The 16879-nt window shown below is 44.9% G+C and overlaps 1 protein-coding gene across 1 annotated transcript in view; it reads right to left on the reverse strand.

The window, feature by feature from the left end:
• Nucleotides 1-385: 385 nt before the first annotated feature.
• SHQ1 (SHQ1, H/ACA ribonucleoprotein assembly factor) overlaps nucleotides 386-16879 on the reverse strand; it is a 130428-nt gene continuing 113934 nt past the window's right edge. The window contains exon 11 of the mRNA XM_004612854.2: nucleotides 386-8609. Within this exon, the coding sequence (XP_004612911.2) occupies nucleotides 8093-8609 (517 nt within the window). The 3' untranslated portion in view covers nucleotides 386-8092. The remainder of the gene's footprint in view (nucleotides 8610-16879) is intronic.

Genomic DNA, 16879 nt, shown 5'->3' on the forward strand with positions numbered 1-16879 from the left:
TGCGTGCAAGGCAAACCCCCTACCTGCTGTACTATTCACTCCAGCCCCCAATATGTATTTTTTTAAATGAAGTTTTGTTTCTGTATGTCTTTAACTCATTCCTATTTCTTTTTTTTTTTTTTTGGGTTTTTGGGTCACACCTGGCGATGCACAGGGGTTACTCCTGGCTCTGCACTCAGGAATTACTCCTGCGGTGCTCAGGGGACCATATGGGATGCTGGGATTTGAACCCGGGTCGGCCGCGTGCAAGGCAAACGCCCTACCCGCTATGCTATCACTCCAGCCCCCATTCCTATTTCTTTAACAAGTGTCTGTTTTGGCACTAATGGATCATTTTCTAGTTATAAGACATTAAGGTAACCATCTCTTTATAACAAAATAGAAACCAGGAACTCACCACCTCTGATCAAAAAATGACGTTATAAAGTCTGAGGCCTGGAAAACATGACTCTGTCTCTACCTCCCAGTTCTCAGTACTAGAATTTGATCCCTATAACCAGTGTGGATTTGTCACCAGCAGGTGTGATAACTGCCCCCCAGCTGTTCAACCAATTTGGAATGTGGTAGGGCGCAGCCTTGTCGTGTTTGTAAATTAATCCTGTACTAGTGAAAGATGATAGTGGCGTAGTTACTGGCATGGCAAACCGATCATGCCCATAGCAAGGCCCCACATTATTCTTCAAGGATAATGGGAGAGGAGAGACAGAGCACAGAAAATTAGGTCGGCAATAATGCAAAGGCAGAAGAGGAAGCGGCACTGTGATTCATTGATATAATTAATATTTCTTTCTCATCTGCTGAACTGTGTAGACATTTACCACCCCATGCCTCTGAAGTGATCTACGGAGCAGAATCATTTTCACAGTGCCAGCGCCCCCAGTGATCCATGGTCAGGTAGTCGAGTCGAGCCCGGCTCAGTTCTAGGAAGCGGACAAGAAGCCGTCGGCTGGCTTAGTATTCTCTAGTTTAGAGTCTGGAACATAATCTTGTGAGGTTAGTCACTCCAGTCCCGTGTTTGGGATGAAGGCCGAGGTCAGAGGTCCGGTCATCCCGTCTGGAACATAATCTTTGAGGTTAGTCATTCCAGTCCCGTGTTTGAGATGAAGGCCGAGGTCAGAGTTCCGGTCATCTCCCAACCCTGACCCAAAGTTCTTCCCCAGCCCCAGCTACAGAGAGGTCAGCACTGTGTCTTTCCCCCACAATGTCCTTCTTCCCTGCCACCTACCCAGGACTCCTGGGAGACTGTTGGTTACACGGCATCCTCAGAGGGGCCTGGCCACTTGCCTGCTTGCCAAAGAAAAAGGCTGTACAGGGACAGGTAGGACAGTGGGGAAGGATCTTGCTTTTCACACAGCCAACTGGGGTTCAACCTCCAGCACCACGTACGGTGTGAGCACCACCACGTGTGGCCCCAAAACCAAAACAATAAATTTATTATTATTATTTATTATTACTTATTATTATTATTTATCAAAAAAGCACCTTCGGATGTGTCTGGGTCACACACGATTGAAAATTTTTTTATTTGGGGGGACCATATGGGATGGTGGGAATCGAACCCAGGTCGGCCGCGTCCAAGGTAAACAGCCTACCTACTGTGCTATTGCTCCAGCCCCTGATAAGTATTTTTTTTAAGTGAAGTTTTGTTCCTATATGTCTCTATGCTCTATGCTCATTTGTCACACCTGGCAATTCTTGGGCACCAAATGAGGTGCTGGGATTTTGAATGAGTCCCAACTGCAGTTCCATAGCCTCTGGACTATATCCCTGGCCCAGATAGAGTGTGGCTGTGGGCTCAAGGCTCCTCCAACTCTCACCACTGAGCTCCAGCCTCACCTGTGGGCACCCTGGGCTGAGGCCCAAACAGTGTCTGGGCCCCCACGGGAACCCCAACCTGGGCTGGGGCCCCTGTGGGGTCTCCAGAGGTCGGTCGCTCTGTTCGGCGCTGCCTCCCTCCACAGTCAGCTGATGCCCTGGCCCCTCTCAAGCTGTGAAACATCTACCCGGTTTGAGCTGATTCGTGATCCGCACCTTGCCTACCACTGGAGCCCAGAGAGGCCACTCTGGGGAAGAACAATGACTCGATGGCCTTGATTGGGCCGGAGTGAGGAGCTGCCTGAGCATGTCCAGCCTGCACAGGTCCCCAACCCTCTGAACAAACACCTGCAGAGCAACTCTGAACTGCTTTCCAAGGCCACCCACCACTTCCGGTCATCACAAACCTGGGTAGCCAGTTTAAATGACCAGCAGGCGCCAACAGTGAAGGACAGGCTTGGTTGGAGAACACTCAGCTGGGGGCCACTTCAGCAGAAACAAACCCTGGGGCTTCAGGCTGCTGAGACCGGAGAGGTGACTCAGCAGCTGGATGGCCCTGCTGACAGATCTTAAACAGAGCTGCTTACTGGCTGTAAGAAAGTGTCAGCCCTTGTGGTCAGCGAGCAGGGAGAAACCCCCCTTGCAGAAGGAAGCCATCTGCTTTGCCTGCAAAGGGCCCTGTTTGCCCATTCTTTGAAAAGGTAGTAGCAGGTTTTTTTCCACTAAGGCAAATCCCACCAAAGTAGATTTGCCGGGATTCCTGAGGAAGGAGAAGTTGACGGGACAAGGAATTTCCATGGCTATAATCCGTTCTCCAACCACTGGACAGGTGCTGGCCTGCAAGTGTGAAAATGTTGATGAACAAACACTGCTTTAGATATGCTCAACTGATGTTAACAGAAATCAGGGTGAGACTGACAGATAAGCTTTTTTTTTTTAAATAAACTTTTTATTATTTTAAAAATGAATCACCATGAAATACAGTTACAAAGCTTTCATGGGGGCCCGAGCAATAGTACAGCAGGTAGGGCGTTTGCCTTGCATGCATCCCATATGGTCCCCAAGCACTGCCAGGAGTAATTCCTGAGTGCAGAGCCATTGGTGGGTGTGACTCAAAAAGCAGAAACAAGTGCCTTGTATATACTTGATACTAATACCTTATCATATTGGTATTGGGTAAATATTTTTTCCAATCCTGTAGAAATTTTGGTATATTTACACAATAGAATACTATGTAGCTGCTAGGAGAGATGAAGTCATGAAATTTGCTTATAAATGGATAGACATGGACAGTATCATGCTAAGTGAAATGATTTAGAAATAGAGGGACAGACATAGAAGCATTTCACTTATTTGTGGAGTATAGAATAACGTCACAGGAGGCTGACACCCAAGAACAGTAGATACAAGGGCCAGGAGGATTGCCCCATCGCTGGAAGCCTGCTTCGTGAGTGGAGGCGAGAAGACAGATAGAATAGAGAAGGGATCACTAAGAAAATGATGGCTGGAGGAATCTGTTGGGATGGAAGGTGCATGCCGAAAGTAGATAATGGACTAAGCATGATGACCTCTCAGTGTCTGTGTTGCAAGTCATAATGCCCACAAGTAGAGAGGCAGTATGGGGAATATTTTCTGTCATGGAGTCAGGGGCAGGGTAGGAAGGGAGGGGTATACCCGGGATACTGGTTATGGGGAATGTGCACTGGTGGAGGGATGGGTGTTTGATTATTGTGAGATTGTAACCCAAACATGAAAGCTTGTAACTATCTCACAGTGATTCAATAAAATTTTTTAAAGTTTTTTTAAAAAAAAAAGCAGAAACAAAACAAAACAAAACAAAAAAACACAACAAAACTTTCATGATTGGATTTCAGTCCATCCCTCCACCAGTGTACCTTTCCCACCACCAATGTCCCCAGTATCCAACCTGACACCCCCTCCTCCACTCACCCCCAAGTCTGCTCCTATGGCAGGCACTTATCTTGTTTCTCTCTCTCTATTTTTGGGCATTATGGTTTGCAAAACAGATACTGAAAGGCCATCAAATTTGGTCCTTTATCCACTTTCAGCACACATCTCCCTTCCAATCATCATTGTCATAATGGTCCCTTCTCTATCCCAAGTGTCTTCTCCCCTAGCCCTTGAGGTAGGCTTTCAACCGTGGACCAATCCTCCTAGTCCTTGTTTCTACTGTCCTCGGGTGTTAGTCTCATGCTATGTTTTTTCATATCCCACAAATGAGTGCCGTCATTCTGTGTCTGTCCCTCTCCTTCTGACTCACTTCACTCAGCATGATACTCTCCATGCTGATCCATTCACAAGCAAATTTCATGACTTCATTTTTCCTAACAGCTGTATAGTATTCCATTGCATAGATGTACCATAGTTTCTTTAACCGGTCCTCTGTCCTCAGGCACTTGAGTTGTTTCCAGATTCTGGCTATTGTGAACAGTGCTATAATAAATATTCAAGTGCAGATGTCATTCCTGCTGTATGTTTTTGCAACCCAGGAGTATATTCCCAGAAGTGCGTTTTGTTTTTTTCTTTTTTGGGGTCACACCCAGCAATGCTCAGGGTGATACTCCTGGCTCTGCACTCAGGAATTACCCCTGGCGTTGTTTGGGGGACCATATGGGATGCTGGGAATCAAACCCGGGTCGGCTGCATGCAAGGCAAACCCCCTACCCGCTATGCTATGGCTCTAGCCCCCAGAAGTGCATTTTCAAATTGGCTCTGGGTATTGACGAGAAATGTGTTTTTTGAGATGGGGGGGGGGGCACAGCTGGTGATGCCCAAGGAACCATGCACTTCAAAGATCAAACATGGGACCCCCACAGCAAAGCATGTGCTCCAGCCTTTTGAGAGCCCTCTTCCCAGTGTGAGATGTATTTTCCTTTTTTCTTTTCTTTCTGTGGGCCATACCCAGCAATGCTTAGGATTTACTCCTGGCTCTGTGTGCAGGGATTACTCCTGGAGGGGTTCCGGGGAAAGGAGGGCATGTGGTACTAAGGATTAAACCCGGATCGGCCACTGCAAGGGAAATGCCCAAATGGCCATATTATCTCTCCAGCCCCAGAGCAAGGCATTTCCCATGGCCAAAGGGAATTGGGAGCATGAGAAAAACCCTGACAAAGCTGTTTTAGAGTTTAAGGAATAACATGCATGTCAGATGGAACAGTCACCCAGATTATCCTGTTAATAGAAACTGGGGCCCGGGGCTATGGCTGAGGTAGTTGAGGGCACCCCTTGTGTGTAGAACTCTCAGTTTGATCCTACTTATTCACAACTACCCCCCTCCCCAGGCTGACCCTGGCAGTTCAGGAGTGAGACCAGGTCTAAGCAACACACCAAATTAATACAAATGTCTGAGTGATTTATATTGGAAATACAAATACAAATACACCTAACCTTTAACAAACTGATTTATCTAATGTGTTCATTCAAATATTTAGGCACTGATAAGAATAAGTTTTTTGGTGATTCTGTGGTAACAAAACACAAGACTCTAGGCTGGAGCGATAGCACAGCAGGTAGGGCGTTTGCCTTGCATGCGGCCGACCCGGGTTCGAATCCCAGCATCCCATATGGTCCCCTGAGCACTGCCAGGAGTAATTCCTGAGTGTAGAACCAGGAGTAACCCCTGTGCATCGCCGGGTGTGACCCAAAAAAGAAAAAAAAAAAAAACCCACAAGACTCTGCTCCCTGGTAGCTCATATTCCTGAGAAAATTCGCACCTAAAACAGTCATGGAAATGAGGATTCCAATCATAGACAATCATAAATCAGATTTACTCTCTACCTGATAGAGCACATAAAAACAAAAACACAAGGGGCTGGAGCAATAGCACAGCGGGAAGGTCGTTTGCCTTGCACGCAGCCGACCTGGGTTCTAATCCCAGCATCCCATATGGTCCCCTAAGCACCGCCAGGGGTAATTCCTGAGTGAAGAGCCAGGAATAACCCCTGTGCATTGCCGGGTGTGACCCCAAAACAAACAAACAAAAAAACCCACAAGTAACACACAACAATGCTTTCCTAGACAATGGGCATCAGCATCGAGGGATAGTGAACCCGCCGGATAGCAACAAACATGGGCCAACATCAGTCATCTCACTGATTATGTGGGAAAGTTGTCAAGGCTGCGAGGGTAGAGCCAGGCAGAAGCACGAGCTCAGGAGGCTGTGCAAGGACTTGGGGAAACTGAGGCAGTTAAGATTTGTAAGACAAAATGCCAAGGAGCACGCTGTAGAGAACCCGACCTCCCAGGAAGCACATGGGAGCATGGCTAGAGAGAAGCTGCCTGAAGTGACTAGAACAATGCAAGTACTCACGAGCGGGCTTGTCGCAATCAATCCCAGAGGAAAACTCCTCACTGTCACTGTACTGGAAATGGCTTCTCCTACAGTAACATTCCTGTCTGGTATCTAAATAAAGCTTACACGGCATAACAAAGATGACTTGGCATGAAGACTTGTATCCAGAATTTATAGAGAACTCTCAAAACTAAGAAAACCAACCAGGTTTTTAAAACTGGATGATCTACACTACTCCGTTAGCAGAGATAGATATATGGATCACAGATAAGCCCATAAAAGGATTTTCCACCTCATGAGCTTTAAAAAATGCTAGTGTAGGAGGAGAGGTAGTACAACGGGTGTTAGTCTTACATGTGGCTGATCTGGATTCAATCCCCAGCATCCCAGATGGTCCAGAGCACTGCCAGGTGTGATTCCTGAGCATCAGAGGGTATGCCACCCCCCACTTCCCCTGCCCAAACCAAATGCTAGTGTGCCCAGCTAGCTCAGTCAGTGGGGCATGAGATTCTTTAAAAATGCTTAACTAAAGCCACAATGAAATATCATCCCACAACCATACAAATGATAAACATTTGGGCCAGAACAACAGAACAGCAGGCAGGGGTCTTGCCTTGCACAGGGCCAACCCAGGTTTGATCCCCGGCTCCCCAAACGGTCCTCCAACCACGCCAGGAGTGACCTCTGAGCACTGTCAACTACGGCCCCCCCAAACCAAAATCTACCAACAATAAACATTTTAAAAAGATAATTATGCCAAGTGTTAATAAAAACTTGGGCTGAGAAGGGGCTCAGAGGGCTGGAGCACATCCTTTCCATGTGTGGAAGGGGGCAGGTTCAAGTCCCAGTATCAAAGGGTTCCCTAGGCACTTCCAGATGTGGCCCCCAAATGAAAAACAGGCCCATCATGACCAATGGATATGTAAAATGGCCTAAGGATTTTGGAAAATAGTTTCGCAGTCTCTTCAGTTATCACGTACCAACCATATGGCTCAGTCATTCTGTTTCAAGATATTTACCGAGAGAAACACAAGCCTGAGTCCACACAAGGTTTGCACACAATGGTCATCAGAGCTTGGTGTGTAAGAGTCCCAACACCTGGAATCAACCCAGGTGGCCTTCAGTAGGTGAATGGATAGAGCTACTCAAGAAGCAACTTCTTAGGGATGGGGAAAAAAGCCTCTGAGCGGCCAGAGTGATAGCACAGAGGGGAGGGCATTTGCCTTGCATACAGCTGACCTGGGTTCAATTCCTGGCATCCTATATGATTCCCCGAGCAGCACCAGGAGAAATTCCTAGTTGCAGAGCCATGAGTAACCTCTAAGCATCACCAGGTATGACCCAAAAAGCAAAAGAAATTTAAAAAAGCCTCTGATACAGGCTATACTGATGGACCTGAAATATGTTACTGGGTAAAATAAGCCTTATAGAAAAGAGTTTATCATGTGAGACTCTATGCTGAATTCTGAAAAATACACATTAATATTCAATGGCAGAGAGCAGAGATTGCATACCTGGGAATTCGGTGGAGGGGGCACGGATGGGGAGTGGAAGGGGAATGGGGCACAAGGACCCTCGGAGGTGATGGGGCAGGTGGGTGAGCACCACTCCCTGAGTCACACAAACATCACCACTCACCACCCACCGTGCACTCTTCAAATATGCGTAGTTTCCTGTCTGCCAGGTATACCTCAGTAGGGTTGTCCCATCTATCCACAGGTTCTACTTTACTACCGTCTTGCAAAACTATTTTCTTCTTCATTCCACTTTAGAAAAATATGTGCTAAAACTTTGATAATCAGAAACCAGCAAGTATAGACATACCACTCATAAAAATTTTTTTAAAAAAACCCAAAAACTTTGTAGACACTTTCCCCAAAAAGGTCAATATGAAAGTAAAATTCTCACTCCAGAAATGAGGCCAAACCTGACACAACTCTCAATAATAACCAAACCAGCTCTGCGTCAGTCCTCCGGGGTCTCCGTGTCAACTCTGTCCTGTGCACTGCTGCAGGTCCCAGGTGCGGCTGCCCTGGACTCTGTGATCTGAACCACAGTCTCCAGCTGTTCTCCCAGCTCCTCTATCAGAGGCCGGGGCCGCCCAGGATGCCCGCAGGAGGGGAGTGGCCTTCCCAGACTGGCCTCGGTGTGCCCGAGCCCGGGGTTTCCACATGCCCCGTCAGCACAGAGGGATGGGGAGCTGCTCTCCTCCATGGCCTTGCTCCCGGTGAGCTCCTCTGACTCTGAATCTGAGTGCTGGGACTCAGAGGCTGCAGTGCTGTCTGCTTCCTCGGAGTCACTGGTCTCAGAGGTCGAGCCAGATGTGTTCTGCCCAGAGACAGAATGAACTGCTTCTGATGCACTTTCTTCCTCCTGGACAAGAAGTGCTGCGGCTTCCAGTTCTTCCAGTTCCAATCCCAGCTGTGCCTTTGTCAGAGAGACTTCCTTTAAGGCTTCTGCAAGAGCTGCCAACTTTTTGGACCTTGGAAAACATTAAGAAGAAATATTAGGATTATTCATTCGTTGGCTTGGGGATAAAAGTGTACGCAGCTAAAAAAACAACAGCCAAACCAAACAAGGATGAAGCCACTCTTCACACGACATACCAGAATAAATTCCAAAACAGACCAAAGATGCAAATGTACAAAGTGGAACTAGTTAAGTACCATGAGGAAACACAGTTCGTTTTTTAAAAAACAATCCTGCAATGAGGAAAGTCTTCCTAACTACAATGCAAAATCCAGGAGCTATATTAGAAAAGATCGGTAAATTCAACTTCTATAGGAAAAACAAAACAAAACAAAAAACACAAAAGAATAGTAGCACCATCAAAAGACAATTAGCAAAAATAAGAAAATATTTCCAACTCACGTCACAGATGAAGTACTTGAAATGAATACACAAACCACCAGAATAAGGAGCAAAAACACAAGGCAGTTCTTAGAAGAGGAAGTACAAATGCCTCAAATATATGAAGACATGATCAGCTTCAGCCAAATAACAGAACTAGAAATTAAAGTCACCGGAAATATATACTTTCACTTAACAGACTGGCAAAAGTCCAACACTGGGAAATACTGCTAGCAAGGTTGTGGGGACAAGGTGTTTGCATACATTGTTTGAAACATTATGCAGGCACAATCCTGTGTAACGAAAGAGAACTGAATGCTTTTCAAAACTACAAAGCACATTCCTTTCACCAGGCCCACCACATCTGGACATTAAACACTCATGCTACATGACACAAAATAATGGTTATTTACAACACTGTGTTGTTTTTGGTTTGTTTTCTGGCTTTTTTTTTTTGGGGGGGGGAGGGTCATACGAGGCAGTGCCCAGGACTTACTGGTGTTCCAGTGCTCAGGCAGGGATCCCCTGGCAATACTTGGCGGACTGTATGTGTGCTGGAGACTGAACTCGCGTTGGCCATGTATAAGGCAAGCATACTATCTCTCCAGCCCTACATTGTTTATAATTGTCGCTCCCTAAACATCCATCAAAATGGGATCAGTGAGCTAAGTTATGGCATGTCCATACAAAGGAATAGTCAGTACATGCAGAAGCAGCCAGAGCGATTGTTAAACAATCTAAAAAGACAACCCACACATATATGGCTAACAGGCCAGGGGTGTGACTCAGCAGAACAGCACTAACTCCAGCTCTTGCCTTGCATGCGTGAGGCCCTGGCACCATCTACTTTGTTATAAACACTTGTTCATAAACTTGAGAAGCTAAAAAAAAAAAATATGAACTTCTGAAAAAAGGTGTTGTGGGAACTAAAGTTCACGGCGTACAGTTTTATGTTTAAACCAATCTGGGCATGAAAACTAGTCAAAACTTTGAAAGTACCCTCAAAAAGGGTAAAAAAGCAATTATTAGAGAGCAGCATAGAGTACTTTTCACCAAAACCTCAGATATTTTCTTAAATTTATAACGTTACATTATACTGCATAAACTTTTTCATTAAATTGGATGTGATTCCTTGTTTTGTAAAAAAAAAAAAAGTTTAAAAAAAGAACATGCTTCAGTTCTCTAAAACACTGTCCAATCTCCAGTTCTGTGTTGCTTCAGATTTTCCTTTGGAGAGTGGAGAGAAAGAAAAAATGGTAAAGAAGCAAGCAATGCTCTTCTTTCCCTAATGCACAGGTTTAATACAGAGTGTTGGGGCTGTAGCAACAGTAGAGCAGGTAGGGAATTTTTCTTGCACACAGCCAACACAGTTCGATCCCCAGTATCCCCTATGGTCCCCCAAGCACCTCCAGGAGTAATTCCTGAGTATAGAGCCAGAGTAACCACTGAGCACCTACAAGTGTGACCGCCACCCCCACAAAAAAAAAATCAGAGTGTAAGTCGGAGTGATAGCACAGTGGATAGAGTGCTTGCCTTGCACACAACCAACCCAAATTCGATCACTGGTACCACATATAGTCCCTTAAGCCCAGGCAAGAGTGATCCCTGAGAAAAGTCAGAATAAGCCCTGAGCAGAGTCAGGTGTGGGCCCTCAAAAAAAAAAAAAAAAACCCACAGAAACCCAAAAACAACCTCCCTCAAAACTTAAGAGGTTCTGCAGTAAATGGATGAAAGGGTTCATAAAGCATCTGGATCTGTGCAAACATAGTCCCCCCCTGAATGCTGGGAAAATGAGGCTTCATTCCAGCAGACCTAAGTGAGTGGCTGGCGGAGGGGAGCCACTGAACAGAGGTGGTGTTTTCCATCTAAGGGCCCGCAGGATCCGAGCCTTTCTCCTTTCCAAATATGTCGCATAAAAAGGACTACAAACAGGAGGCTCTCCCCAAGTGGAAGCAGGCCCCAAAAGCCTCAGGAGCGGCAAACAAGTCCAAGGGTGGATGGGAGGAAGAGAGAGAGAGAGAGAGAGAGAGAGAGAGAGAGAGAGAGAGAGAGAGAGAGAGAGAGTACAGCCAGCACAGCAGGGCAACTGCCTTGCATATGGCCAACCTGGGTTCAATCCCCTGCACCCTGCACGGTCCCCATATGGATCCTGGGAGTGTTCCCTGAGAACAGAGCCAGGAGTGAGTCCTGAGCACAGCCAGCCATGGCACAAAAACAAAGCAACAAAAAAGATGCAGTAATAGAACAACCATCTTGTTCTATAGAAACTTTAAAGGTTTATTGTTTGCTTCTTCTTTTTTGTCTGTGCCATGGACTGGAGCGATAGCACAGCAGGTAGGGTATTTGCCTTGCACGAGGCCAACCTGGGTTCAATTCCTCCGTCCCGACCGGAAAGCCTGGCAAGCTACCGAGAGTATCCCGCCCGCACAGCAGAGCCTGGCAAGCTACCTGTGGCGTATTCGATATGCCAAAAACAGTCACAAGTCTCACAACGGAGATGTTACTGGTGCCCAGTCGAGTAAATCGATGAACAACGGGATGACAGTGCTACAGACAGTGTCACGCCTGGCACCACATGTAGTAGCTTACTCCTGACTCGGTGCTTAGAACAACAAACATGGTGTTGGGAGATGGAACAAGGGTTGGCTGTGTGCTGGGTAAGTACCTTAACCTCTGTTGCAACTATCTCTCAAGCTTCAGAATTTTTAAGTTTACAGAAGCATTCTGAACTTTTCCCCCTAAAAATGTTAGGAAAAAAGTGATTTAAAATTTCAAAATATTACTGATGTAGAATGTGACCCAACAATCTAAGAACTAAAAGTTGGATTTCTTTCCATTCAATCATTTTACACATGTTAATTCAGCAACTACTATTCACAAAAAAAAGGGGAAATTATTCTTTTGGAGAAAATATTTAAAGCACAAAAGGGTAATCAAAGGGTAGCTTTTTTGTTCTTTCAATGACTGGTACCATTAGAGTTTCTTTCAAGTCTATCACTATAGTATGTTTTGGAATTTAATTCTCCAATGGCCTTTTCACTTCAGAAAGTACCTCATTTAAAGCCGTTAGTGGTTTCTCACTGTCACATTCCTAAGAGAACAGGTGCTTGTCAAGGGGCTGAAGTGATAGCCCACGGGTTGAAGTACTTGCCTTGCACGTAGCCCAGCCTGGTTGGATCTCTGCACTGCACATGGTCCTCTGAGCTCAGAGCCAGGGGAAAGCCCTAAGCACTGCCTGCTGTGGGATCCCTTCCCCACCAAAATAAGTCTTGTCAAGTGACACTATCAGTTAACAAGGTATGCTCTGAAATACTCAACAAATACATCAGATGAGTTGCTAGTTGTGTTTACAGTATCTAAGTGAAGAATAGCTACCTGTATTTATTACAGAGCAAAGAGACTCAGCATTTAATGAACACAATGATTAGATCACAGCAGTGTTCAGAGTCTAATAAAATGACAAGGGAAACAGGTTTTTCTTTATAAGTTTCTGGAAATGTTATTCTACCATAAAGCTTAAAAATAAACAAACAACTCCCACTTTAAACATGTGGAATATCATATTTGGATATTTAAAAGAATACTTTTTGACAGATTACAATAGATATAACCACCAGGAAAGAGTAACAGTAATAGCTGAAAGTATATGCATTTACTCTGGGTAATATAAGATTTCCTCAATTATTTTCCATTTGCTGATCAAATTTGGGGGAGGGAAAGGTCTGGCTTTATGAAAGGGCCAAAACAAAGTGCAAGAGAAGCCCTGGCATATTGCAGGGACCTGGCTCTAAACAGAAGCCATGCTTCCTGTTCATGCAGGAGACTTTTGTCTCCAACGATCAATCAACTTTTACCACTTCCTGCAAGAGCAGGCATACTTTGAATCTTGTAGTAACCAACGAGATTGCCTTTCCTCTGCCAAACCCTGCTAACTTGCCGAGCACAACACACTGACAACAGAGCCAGAAACTGGAGATACAGGACACAACCCCAATGAGACAGTTCAAGGAATCAGAGTGGGCTGTGGACTACCCTAACTTGCGCTTTCTTTCTGGTAGCTGTGGCTATAACTGCTGTTGTCAGGAGTTGGACACCAGGATGCAGTGCGGAGTGCAGGGGACTACACCTGTAGTTGTGGTGCTCACACATTTGGTTCTGGTGCTGGTGATGATCCCCCGCCAGCAGTGAGGTCAGATAATGTCAGGGACCAAATGGCCTCACACATACAAGGCCAGTGCTCTACCACTAAACCATATGCCCTACCTTGTTTTTTTTTTTTTTTAATTAAATCACCAGGAGATCCACAGTTACAATAGGACACACATACAGATACACAATTCATTTGGAAAAATTAGAGTGCATCAACTTTCTTTTCTTAAAGGGAACTAATGATGACATAATTGTAATTCTTCCTTACTGAAGAACCCATCGCAAAATTCTGCCTCGAACACACTAATGTGGATTGATCTAATAGGTAATTAATGCATTAGCTATAAGTAGAAGTAGCTAACAAAACTTTTCTCAGAATGTTGCCAGGAAAAATCAATACTAGTTGATGTACAGATGAACAGAGAATAGTCTGCCATTATTCTTTAATAATGAGAACCATTTCCAGCTCAGTCATTAACAATTGATCTTTCTGAACAAGAAGCTATTAACTTAATACAGATAAAAAAAAAACCCTGCAAGATAAGAGTTATTTAAGGCGTATCAAGTAGGGCCAGTGAAATAAATTTACGCAACTAATTTAAGTACAGCTCCTATATTATTTCCTCATGAAATCTTTGATTTTTTGCTCATTTTAAAATTTATTTACACTGCACAAGACCAACATTCAACCAGAGGCCAAACAACAATCTAAGGGGGATGGGAGGATGGGAAAGAACTAAGGAGAAATGATATGCTATAAGGGGAACTAAAAGAGTATTTTATATTTGATTACATCACTTCTCTCTCATCTCTCTCTCCCTCTCCCTCCCTCTCTCTCAGGTTGGACTTGGCCCATACCTGGCAGTTCTCAGGCCTTACTCCTTGCTCTGTGCTTAGTAATCACTTTTGGTGGTGCTTGAAGACCATATGCAGTGCTGGGGTCAAATATTGAATGGGCAAACAAAAGGCAAATGCTTTACGCATTGTACCATCTTTCTGGCCCTATTGCCCCCATGTCTAAACTCAAATAAGGACTATCTGTACTAGAAAGATGCTCAGAAACTAGTAATTTCAATCCTTCCACTTGACAGGTGTAGTTAGTATAGCTACAGCTATGGCTACCAGAAAGAAAGTGCGGGTCAGGGCAGTCCACAGTCCACTCTGGCAGGATTTTGCGACGGGTTCTTCAGTAAGGAAGAAGTACAATTATGTCATCATCATCAGTTCCCTTTAAAATAAATAAAGTCACAGCTAAAACACAGCTTCTAAATTTCAGGGATTTTATATTGGAAGAGTTCCAATCAGACCAGGATTCCAAATCCAAGGGGCAATTCTCTTTTAATTGCCTGGGAGAGAGGGAAGGAAGGAGGGGCATCTTCAATGACTTCAGTGACTTCAATGCCACTTAATTCTTGAGAAGACAAGCCTGCCTGTGATATGCTGAGAATGGGAAAGATACAATGAGAAAGGACTGTCTTCCCAAAAGTCTATAGCAGAAAAGAGTTCTTCTCCCCTTGAAAGGGCATATAAAATATAATAAGAAAATCTTATTTTGTTTTGGGGCCACAACTGGTGATGCTCAGGAGCTCCTTACTCTTGCTCAAGGAAAACTCCTGATGGGATTCCGGAGATCTCTATGTGGGGCTGGGGATCAAACCTGGGTCAGCTGTACGGAGGCAAGTGCCTGACATAGTGTACTATCTCTCCAGCCCCAAGATAACGGTGAAGATCACAAAACAGATATATATCTTATAAAAATGTAGTCAATTTGTACCACCTAACAGTGTTTCAGCCAACAGAGCTACAAATGACAGTGGTCCCTGTCTGCAGCCTGAGTGTGGAGGAGGCCATCTGGTCCTGAGCTATGTTATCACACGAGCAGGCTCCTACTGCCATGAAAATGGACTGAAGGCACTAGTAAAAGTTTACAAAAATCTCAGAATATGTCCCCATCAAAAGTTTCTCTAGGATTACAGCCCACAACTGCATCAATAAATGTTCTCAAACAGACTAGTGCAACAATTCTACAATTAAGCCATTTGCTTGAAGTTTCCTGGGCTTTAGAGGATAAACAAATGTCCATTACTTAGCTCTGACACAGTGAACTACAGATACCATAAATAGGGCAATAAAACCTTGAAACACCTCTGAGCAGCAGTCAATCATTATGACCCAGCACTGAAAAGAGATTCCACTTCTTGGACACCATGTGAAGAGACAATGAACACTTCTCTGAACACTGTGGCTGTGGCAGGCTCAATGCTGGTCCCTTCAGGAATTATTAACTCATCAAACCTCACAACAAAAGGGATAGGAATGAGAATCAGCCTACTGATAAAATGGGGCAACAAAGACACCAGATGCTCACAATACTAGAGGCAGAGTTAAAGGCTCAAGCAGAACTGTCTCCTTGTTCATCTATTTATATACTTGTAAACTCAGTTTCTCCCGACTCACAACTACATAGTCACTTTTCTCCCTTATCTATTATTGTGCTAGAAATGCCCAGGAATCACACACCCTTGACTCCAGTGTGCCATAGATCAGATACTTTATGGGAGCATGAGAGACTCCATTACCCTCAAACTCACATGAGGGTGGTACCAAGAATCAAACTCAAAGCCTCACTGGCGTCCAGCTTGCAAGGGCACTTTATTGCTGAGTGATCCCTGTAATCCCATCACTGGTTTGGTTTTGTTTAGTTGGCCACACTCAGCCATGCTCAGGGTTACTCCTGGCAGTGCTCAGCAGACCCATATGGGAGGATGGGACTTGAACTCGGGTTAACCATGTACAACACAAATGCGCTACCACTCTAGGCCCCAATCATTTTTATTTTTTAACTTTCAAAATGCTAATGTGCTTAACGCTATACTTTTCCCTTCAGTGGGTTTAGAGTTTCTACTCAAAAAAAGGGATTTTTTCCTTTTCCTTTTCTATTATACTCTAAAAAAGGTGTGTGTGTGTGTGTGTGTGTGTGCTGTGTTACTTGTTTTAGCTTACTTAATTTTGGAATCCTCTAGCACCAACAGGAGTAATTATTGAATGAGTAGCCCAGGAGTAACTCCTGAGCATCACAGGTGTGCCCTGCTCCCCTGCAAAAAGAGGAGAGAGAGAGAGGTGGGGAAGGGAGGGAAGGATGGAGAGAAGGAAGGGAAGGGGGAGCAGAGAGTCAGACATAAGCCCTGAGTATAGCTGCTTGTGGCCCCAAAATCAAAATAATAAATAAACTGATTAACCAAGTGGAGGTCAATCAATAAGATGAAGTAGGCAATACGGAAGTGCGGGCTGGAACTACACCCCTCACAAAGATCTGATCCAGAACTAGTTGGTGTGAGCTCAGTGGGAAACATGCTCTCTGCAGATGGTACCAAATTAAGGTCAGAATGGATCAGGGTAGCCCCAAATATGATGGCTAGAGGGAGAGGTATCCTCAAAAGAATACCACGTACAGACACAGTGGCACAAAGATGGAAATGGTCACCTAACGATAATGAGAAGATTGGGAGTAATGTGTCATAAACCGAGGAACTCGAAGGATTTCTGGCAGCTGCTCAGGAATCTAGAAAAGAGGGATGGAACAGATTCTCCCGCAAGGCTCTAGGGGAAACCAACCTTGCCAACAGCCTGATTTTGTACTTCTGCCTTCCAGAACCGTGAGAATCTACGCTTCTGCTGTTCACAACCTCCAGTGTGTGGTCACTTGTCACTTGTTCTAGTGGTGCTGACAAATTAATACAGCAAGCCACAGGA

The sequence above is a fragment of the Sorex araneus genome, chromosome 4, assembly GCF_027595985.1.
Source record: "Sorex araneus isolate mSorAra2 chromosome 4, mSorAra2.pri, whole genome shotgun sequence".
NCBI lineage: Eukaryota > Metazoa > Chordata > Mammalia > Eulipotyphla > Soricidae > Sorex > Sorex araneus.